The sequence below is a fragment of the Condylura cristata genome, unplaced genomic scaffold (genome assembly GCF_000260355.1).
Source record: "Condylura cristata isolate star-nosed mole 26May11 unplaced genomic scaffold, ConCri1.0 scaffold00067, whole genome shotgun sequence".
Lineage (NCBI taxonomy): Eukaryota > Metazoa > Chordata > Mammalia > Eulipotyphla > Talpidae > Condylura > Condylura cristata.
In genome coordinates this window covers 427,760-436,716 of record NW_004567168.1, presented here as the reverse complement: position 1 = coordinate 436,716, position 8,957 = coordinate 427,760, and the positions used below count along the sequence as shown (strand labels likewise).

General features: G+C 51.3%; 1 protein-coding gene across 1 annotated transcript in view; it reads left to right on the top strand.

Annotated features, from left to right (window-relative positions):
• Window positions 1-3,764: 3,764 nt before the first annotated feature.
• Window positions 3,765-8,957, top strand: part of LOC101628978 (class I histocompatibility antigen, Gogo-OKO alpha chain-like) — a 15,700-nt gene continuing 10,507 nt past the window's right edge. The window contains exons 1-3 of the mRNA XM_012734724.1: window positions 3,765-3,942; window positions 8,221-8,302; window positions 8,580-8,916. Of these exons, the coding sequence (XP_012590178.1) occupies window positions 3,883-3,942; window positions 8,221-8,302; window positions 8,580-8,916 (479 nt within the window). The 5' untranslated portion in view covers window positions 3,765-3,882. The remainder of the gene's footprint in view (window positions 3,943-8,220; window positions 8,303-8,579; window positions 8,917-8,957) is intronic.

Here is an 8,957-nt window from a genome sequence, read left to right as displayed (position 1 = left end):
GCCCATCTGGTTACCTGTCATTAACTTTCAGACTAAATTCTCTTGACATATCACTTCAGGTCTGTCCATGTTGTCCCAAAAGGCATTTCATCTTTTTAAATTGCTGAGTCGTATTCCTTTGAGCATATATTCCACGGTTTTTTATTTCCTCAGTCGCTGGGCACTTAGGTTTGCTCCATGTCCTCGCGACTGTGAGTAACGCTGCTGTGAACACCGGCCGCGTCCATCTTCCTGTGTCAGAGTTCGCATTTTCTTTTGTGAAGATTAGCAGTGCTGTTGTAGGGTTGATGTCCTTTTTGAACTTAGTGGTGGGTCCGTGGGTTCACTCTGGGAAAGATTTCCTCAAAGCTCCCCTTTCAGCGGCACGTGGAATATCTCCCATGTGAGTTTTCCCATGATACAGAGGTGTCAGTTATTGAAAGAGCAGGTTTATTAGGGAAATGGACAGAGGAGATGGGACACTTGCATAGACACACACGGGCAAGAAGAGCTGCCCCAAAGGGACAGGCTTGCTGAGAGAGGCCTGCGTGGTTGCAGGCAGGTGGCATTAAGAGAGCGGCCTCTGCTGAGGGAGGTCAGTGAGAAGCCCCAGCTGGTGCAGGTCACAGCAGGCAGGTGGCTGCTGCCCTGTGGAGGGAGAGAGTGGGTGGAGAGAAGCACCTGCATGGACACAGGTGGGCAGAGGACCGCTGTCCCGGGGCCAGGGCACAGTCTGCCCTGATAGAGTAATTTTCTCTCTATGGGGGGCTCACTCCTTTGTGGGGGCCTGTTGGCTGCTGATTTAGGATAACTATGTGGAATCCTAAAGGTAGGGAGACTTCACAATGGGCCCACTCTCTGTATCCAACACTCTCTGCAGCAGTCTGATACAGGAGTCTGACACCTGCCTGGGCCTTATGCCCTGTGATAAGGCACAGAGAGTCTTGACTTCCATGACTGGGTGAATGGTCCGGTGGACCCCTTCTGCCACACCTCCTGTGTGAGTCTGGTTTTCATCTTGTGATGGCTCCTTCAGGTTTTCTGTTCTTCCCCCATCAGGGGCACAGGGCACTTGCATTCCCCCAGGGGTCTCCACTCCATTTCCCACACGGGCTGTACCATACGCATCCCCACCTACAGGGCCGAGTGTCCTTTCCTGCAGCCTTGCCAGTGTTATTGATTATTCCCGCGGGGTGAGACGGTCTCTGTGGTGTTCACCAGCATTTCCCACTCCCAAGTGGCGCTGAGCCTGTGTTCATGCTCCTGGCCTTCTGGCGGCTTCCTCGGATAAGTCTCTGTCTGTATTGGTCCTTTCTCCATATTTTGATCTGTGGGTTGTTTGCAGTTGTGTGTGTGAGTTCTCTGTGTTTGGAAATTAGCCCTGTTGCATGTGTCATGTGCAAATAAATACCTGCTCTGAGTTCCCAGGCTGCCGACCTGTTTGGGGTTTCTTCTAAGGCACAAAAGCTGTTTAGCCTGAGGGAGCCCAGTGTTTGTATTAGGCCTTTGGGGTTATTCCCAAATACGTTTCTGTGGTTGAGTTCCAAAAGTGTATTATCTAGATTTTCTTTTAAGTAGTTTATGATTTCAGGTCTTATATCCAAATATTTAACACATTTTTTCCTTTACATTTGTGTATGGATCAAGAAGATCTTGTTTCACTTTATGTTTTGGTATGTGGTTGTCCAAGTTACCCAACATTTGTTCTTTGTGTTTCAAAGTTCTTTATCTTTAAAGACTTATTCTATTTATTGGTGCATATAGGAACTGGGGTACAGGTCAGAAATGCAGTGGATCACAGGGTTCACCAGAGACAGAGTGGGAAGCAGAGCAGGTAGATCTACTGGATCACACTGCTGAGGGGAGCAGTGGGTCAGACATGCTGGGCCATGTGAGCAGCTCTCTGGCTGGGGAACAGACTCATGCAGCAGTGGTTGCTGATAGCTTCAAGTGCTGAGTCTAACCTGCTGTGCCACCAGGGAGGCCCAAAAGAGTTTTTATTTTAAAGGAGTGTTGAATTTTCCATATGTGTTTTTGGTATCGACTGAAAATATCATGCAATTTTTGTCTTTCCTTTTGTTGATGTGGTAGAGACATTGATTTGCATAAGTTGAACCACTTTTCTGTTCCTAGAATGAATCCTACTTGGTCATGGTGGCTGATTCTCATGCTGTATTGCTGGATTCAGTTTGCCCGTTTTGTTCACTACTTTTTGCATGTATGTTCATCAGCAATATTGGTCATTTATTGTGTCTGTGTCGTCCTTGCTTGCTTTAGGGACCAGGGTAATATTATCATCATTCAAAAAACTTCAACTTTTGAGCAGGATAGGTATTTGACCCTTTTTGAAGGTTTTGTGGAATTGATCGCAAAATCTACTTGAGATTTTATTCTTATGAAGACTTTTGTTTACTCTTACAATCTCTTTGCTTCTGATTCTTCTGTGTAACTTGTCTATGTCATCCTTGTTTAGTCTTGGAATGTTGATGATTCTAAATATTTGTGTTATCTAGATTGTCCAAGTTATTTGCTTAAGACATAGATAAGTGTTTTGTCGATAATCTCTATTTTGGCAGATGTTTGAATTTAGCCTTTTTCACTTTTTATTTGGGTTTTCGCTCTTCTTTTCTTACTGAGCCTGGTGAAGGGTTTACAATTTTGTGTATCCTTTCCAAGAGTTATCTCTTGGTTTCACTGATCACTTGTGTTGTGTTTTTGTTTTCTATTTTCATTTCTTTCCACAATATATACCACATTTGACACGAAGTGTAAGTCACCAAGTTACCACCCACTGGAGATAACTCTGTTAAAACTGAATATTTTCCCCATGTTTTCTTCTTTAAAATGCATATTGTGTAAGTGGCATTACCCTTGTAATGTTCTTTAGCTCTTGAAAAGCTTTAAAGAGTGGGCACATATGTGGCCCCCTGGTGCCTGCAGGGCAGTACTGTGAAGCCATCTGTAGCCACTGCAGCATGAGTTGGATCCCTCCTAAAGTGTACCCTAATAAAGTTGGTTTTCAAATATTATCCTCTGAAATGGGTGGTGTGGTTATGGAAAAACAAAACCCAGTCCAAGGTGTTACTGTTTCTAAGAGCTAGACACAGTAAAGGTAAAGACTCTTTATCTTTCACTTCAGCTCAGGGGGTTTGGCCGTCTTTCAACAAATTTAAATTTAAATAAAATATTTGGTTGATAGGAATTAAATATATTTTAATAGACCATAGGTTTATGAATAAATAACATTTATTCCATTGATAATTTCGCTCCCTTTTCTTCTCCCTTCCCCTGTACTGCCTCCCTCCTGGCTCCTGTACCCCGCTCCCCATCTCTCCTCAGCCCCTGGACCCCCTAGCCTGAGGGTGGCTCAGGTGAGCGCGCACCGGGACTGTCAGTGGGGGACGCGATGCCATTTCATGTGTGGGAAAGCCCCTGGCGTCCCAGATCAGGGAGTCGGGTCTTGGGGAGCCGCCCAGGGCTAGACCACGCGCCTGCCCGAAGGAAGGCGATGTGGGTGTCTGTTCCCGCATCCTGCCCGTTGGGAGCCTTCAGGCGGAGCCACCGCCAGAGCGTCTGGGCTGAGTCTGGGGAGAGTTTTCGGGTCTCTGAGCGGCTGAGAGTCGAGTTCCCTTCGCCGCCCGGATCTGCTGAAGGAAGCGCTCCAGGACCCCTCCCGACAGCCTGAAGTGTCCATTAGAGCACCGTCTGGTCTCCCGACTGGCTGACGGACAGCCTATGGGCAGCTCCAGGAACTCCCCGCTACTTTCAGCTCCCAGTAATTTTCCTTCCCCAGGTCGGTCCCTGCGACTCCGGCTCTCAGCATTCTGCCCGCCCTGGCTACTTCCATGATGTCCGGCTGAGCGGTTGTTTTTCGTCTGAGGTTGAGCTGCAGCGGGTGCGGGGATGTCTTCATGGAGAGGAAAACCGCCCCCCCCAGAGCGTGGGCATCCGGGACCCGCACAGGTGAATGAGGGAGAGAAAGCCGCTGGGAGGGCAGGTCGGAGGGGCTGTGACAGTGACTCATCACACACTGGGAGTTACCGCCCAGTGGGGACAAAAGCAAAGAGCAGGGCAGGGAGACTCAGGTGACAGAGTTCCTGGTCCCTTGGTTCTCATCTGTTACAGGGCAGGGAGAGGGGGGGCCCCACTGAACCCCCAAAATCTTTCTGCTCTAAATAGGTTCTGCCATCTGCCTGCATCAAGACAAAACATGTAAGAATTTCATGAAAGGGAATTTTAATACAGTGAGTGTACAACACAGAATATAATTTCTATTTCAAACACCTGAAGTTACCCATCCCCTCGTGGGCAAAAGTCTACCCAAAAGGGACTGGTTCAAAGCAAGGCCTGAAAGCTGCCACAAGCCTAAAGCATCTTCAGGCCAGGACCCATAGAAAAGGGTCAGAAGTGGCCAGACAAATCTGGGAGAAAAAGAACAAAATCAAAATTAACATAAATGCTGCTATGCTCCCCACGGGTCTCTCACCCACATCTGTTTTAACCAGTCCAGGGCCAAGAAACATGCATGGTTTCTCCATCACATGCTTGCTGCTCCATGTGGCTTCCTCAGGTCTCCTTCTGGCCTCCATCCTGCTTCCTTCTCAGATTCCTTCTCTTCTTTTCTCTGCTCAGTTCCACCCTCCTTCTGGGTGTAGCAGGGAACCTGAACTCCCCCTTTTCCTGGAGACCACCCTGTTACATAATCAGCTGGTTCTTGGGTTCGCCGGGTGTGGGTTCAAGAACCCCTTCCTAAGATGACACCCCTTTTAAGAGGGTCCCCAAGATACCCAGGGGACCCCTGGAAATGCCTCAGGCTCTTGTCATCAGGACCAACGAAGCCCCCGCCATCCACCTTTCAGGTCTCCCCTTAACCCCTTTGCTCTCCTTGGGGATGGGGAGAAAACATTTCCCCTCCACCTTCCTGCCCTTAGCCGAGACCACTGTAACTAGACAGGTGAATAAGGAAAAGAGCCGGAGGATCAAATACTGGACATACTAGAGGGGTGGACTTAGAAAAGGACACCCCAGGATGCCCAAACCTTCCTGCTCTAAATAGGTTGTGCCATTTGCCACATCACGGCAAATCATATAGGGAAAGGAACTTTAAGGGAAAGGAACTAGTGTGCAATACAGACAAGAAAAAGAATATGCTTGATAAATCAAGCACCCAAGTTACCCATCCCCTCTGGGTAAAAGTCCACCCACAAGGGACTGGCCCAATGCAAGCGCAGAAAGCTGCCACAAGCCTAAAGCACCTTCTGGTGGGGACCCACCAGGGTCAGATATGGTCAGACAAATCTGGGAGGAAAAGACCAACATCAAAATCAAGATAAATGCTGCCATAGTCACCTCCCCACGGGTCTCTCACCCACGTCTGTGTCACCCAGTCCAGGACCAAGAAACTAGAGCCGCTACTTCCCCTGTCTCTGCTTCATGTGCCCCTCAGGTCTCCTCCTGGCCTCCACCCTGCTTCCTTTCTCTCCAGTCTGCTCTCCAGATTCTTCTTTCTGCTCAGCTCCACCCTCCTTTGGGTGGGGCAGCCACCTGGAGCCTCCCCTTTTTCTGGGGCCATCCTGATACAGATAGACCAGGGCTTTGAAAACTCACCTGCACATTGGCCTTGACCAGGGAGCTGAGAGAGAAGTGGGGGGATCAGGGAAGGGGGAACTGTGGGGTTCAGTGATTCACTCAGGACAGTAGGGGAACTTAGAGTGGACACTGACTGCTCTGGTGATTGCCTGAGGCCCCGGGCTCCCCAACACCTGGCTGAGCTTGCCTCATCTATGGCACATGAATGGGGTGACCAGGGTGGCAGATATGAGGCTAAAGGCTCCAGATGTCTTGATTCCCTCTTATAAATACTGTTCCGGCCAGTGTGCCCACCCATTGTTCACGTTGCCAGCCCTACGGCCCAGTGCTGACCAGGTATCTCTGAGTGACCAAGTAGCCTCTATCGACAGGTCCACACTTGAGCCTGGAGCTGGAGCTCACGAGGAGGTAGTAAGACTGCACCTAATGGCTCCCTGCTGAGAGTAGACTGAAGCCTGGTGCCCACTGCAGCTGCCATCCAGATGCCCCTCTGGGGAGCCGGCGGTGGTCAGGAACAGCCCGTGGGAAACCTCCCTATGCCTAGGAGCGGAGGCTCCTTCCAGCAGCCCCAAGAGTGAGTCAGCTCCCCGCCAGCCGCCAGCCCTGCAGGCCCTCAGGGTGCAGAGCTGCTGCCTGCAGCCTGAGAGACCTGGGCCCCGACAAGGCCCCGACTGGGCCCCGACTGGGAGCTGGGGGAGGACGCTCTCTGGTCCCCCGTGGGCACAACTGATCCCGTGTCCGAGAGAGTGAATTTCAGTTCACTGTGGCACTGAATTTCAATTTGTTCTCTGTATTAAGCATGTCACTGTGCTGTAAGATGTAACATTTTCATGGCTAAAGAATGTGTTTTGTTACCATTCAAGCAATCTCCTTACGTGGACTCAGTTCCCATCTGTGACCCCAGGAGACACACAGGAAGGACCAGGTCATGCGAGGCAGGTGCCATGGTGGCACAGTCACCCCACAGCTATCACTGCCTCCCTTTCCCTCATCTTCCCCTCCAAATCCTAATGTCGTTGTTGTGTAAAGGGACGTTGTAAATGTAACTAAGATCTTAGGTCATGGGCGTTCAGTGGGAAGAAGTCCCCAAGTTTGTGCTAGTCGGTGAGTCTTTGAAGGGACTGAGTTTTCCCTGAGGAAAGGAATTTAGGGTGTGGACTGAGCACAGACAATGCTGGGGATACTTGGAATGCACGGAAAGCACACGGTGTGGGGTGCGGCTGCCCACATTCAGGGCCCACACTGCACCTCTGAGGCATGCCAGTCTGGGTCTAGTCCATAGTCTCACTCCTGCTTGGTACATTGGTTCTTTGTCTCCATTCAAGCTGTTATGTTTTGGGCAAAGTCTTGAGGGAAAATTGTCTAGTGTGGGTGGGCCCTGGAGAAACTCCCTCTGTGGGCAAAGAACTTTGGTGTCTGGGTGCACTGACACTCTGCGCTGCACCCACAATGTGTCCTGGATGTCACCACTGGGGGTGCTGTCACCAGCACTATGACAGGTGGGTGCCCAGCACTGCTCCCGGGCCCACTCCATCCAGATCCCTAGGGTGCTATAAGCACGTTCCCTTGGCTAGTGGGCTGGTAGTCAAGCAGTTCCCTGACTTCAAGGTCTAGTTCCCCTGAACTTCCTGGTCCTGTGTCACCACAAACCACACTTCACCCAAGCCCCCCTACACCATTTTTCATTGTTTTCTTAATTTTAACTTTTAAAAAATATTTTATTTATTTATTTATGCAACAAGAACTGGGGTGTAGGCCAGAAGTGCAGGGCTGTGTGTGTGCACAAGAGACAGCAAGAGAGGGGTTAGGGTGTGGGATTTACCGGAGATGGAGTGGGGACTGGAACACACTCTGAGGGGAGCAGCAGTGAGGCAGGAGAGTCTGCTGTGCCACGTGGGGCAGCTCCCTGGCTGGGTGGTAGAGTCAGGCCTCAGTGGCTGCCTATAGCTTGAGCACTGAGACTTAACTTCTGTGCCACCAGGGCTGCCCCTAGGCACCTTCTTTTAGATGCAAAACACTGTCCATCTTGGCTCTTCACAAATAATTCCTGGCAGTGGGGAGAGGCCCAAAGTGTGAGAGGGAGTCAAGGGGAGGTGACACATCACTGTTGATGTTGAGATGGAGGCCACATTCAGCAGAAGGCAGAGTGCTCCTGGGCACTAGACATGGCCCAGCGATACTTGGTCCACCCCCTTCCCTTCCCTCTGAGAAAGAACTCTGGGACCCCTTCCAGTGAGTTTTCTGGGAGACACCAGGGGCAGGGATGTGAAGGGGGTGGGGGACAACAGGGGTTCCAGTAAAGGGGCAGTGGAGGAAGAAGGCCTGGGCACAGCCTCGGGGATTTCCCAGGAGCCCCCTGGCCAGGCTCAGGAGACAGTGACAAAGAGCTGTCCCAGCTGAGGACAGTATTCAGGGCAAAGCCCAGGTGCAGGGCTGATCAGAGTGGCAGGGCTTGGAGAGTCCATGTTGGGGAGATCCCAGTGTTGGGGAGATCACGTCTTTTGGGGGAAATCTCTTTTCATTCTCACAGAGTGAAGGTTTCTTCTGCCTGGACAGTGGTAACAACGCCCCAGTTCTCGTTCCTATTTGCTGCACATTTCTGGAGAGGGCATCAGTAAGCATCACCTGATTCTTGTTCACAAAATTTTCCAGGAGAGAAGTTTCCTGGTGATCGGGACCAGAAGCCTCCTTCTGTTGCTCTCACAGGTCCTTGTCCTGTTCCCGGCATCGGTGGGTGAGTGTGTACAGAATGGGGAGAAAACCCTCCTCTGGAGTCAGAGCAGTGGACTCCCTGGGTGCTTTCCCTGGACTGGGGCTCAAAGCCCTTGCACCCACCCCCTCCATCCCCACCCTTCTCTTCCAATCTTATGAAATACAGCCATCTTTTCTCTCCACCCCTTTTCTGTTATCACTCACTGAAACTCTCCAAGGTCCTGTTTCCTTCATCCTAAGACTCAGACTGGTGGGGAAGTGGGTGGGATGGGTTAACCTGGTGCCCCTCCCGCCCCCAGGCCCCCACTCCCTGAGGTACCTCTACACGATGTCCCGGCCGGGCTTTGAGGAGCCCCGCTTCATCGCCTTGGGCTACGTGGACGACTCGCAGTTCGTGAGGTTCGACAGCGATGCTGCGAGTCCGCGGGAGGAGCCGCTGGCCCCCTGGGTGGAGCAGTTGGGGCCAGAGTATGGGGACAGGAACACCGCGATCTACAGAGACACCGCAGTGGCTTTCCGAGCGGGTCTGGACAACCTGCGCGGCTACTACAACCAGAGCGAGGCAGGTGAGCTCACAGCCCGCCAGGGCCAGCTCTCCAGTCTTAAAGGTTGCCTCAAGTTTCCTGGTCACAGCCTCTCCCCAGGGCCCCCCATAGGTCTCAACCAGGAGGAAGCCC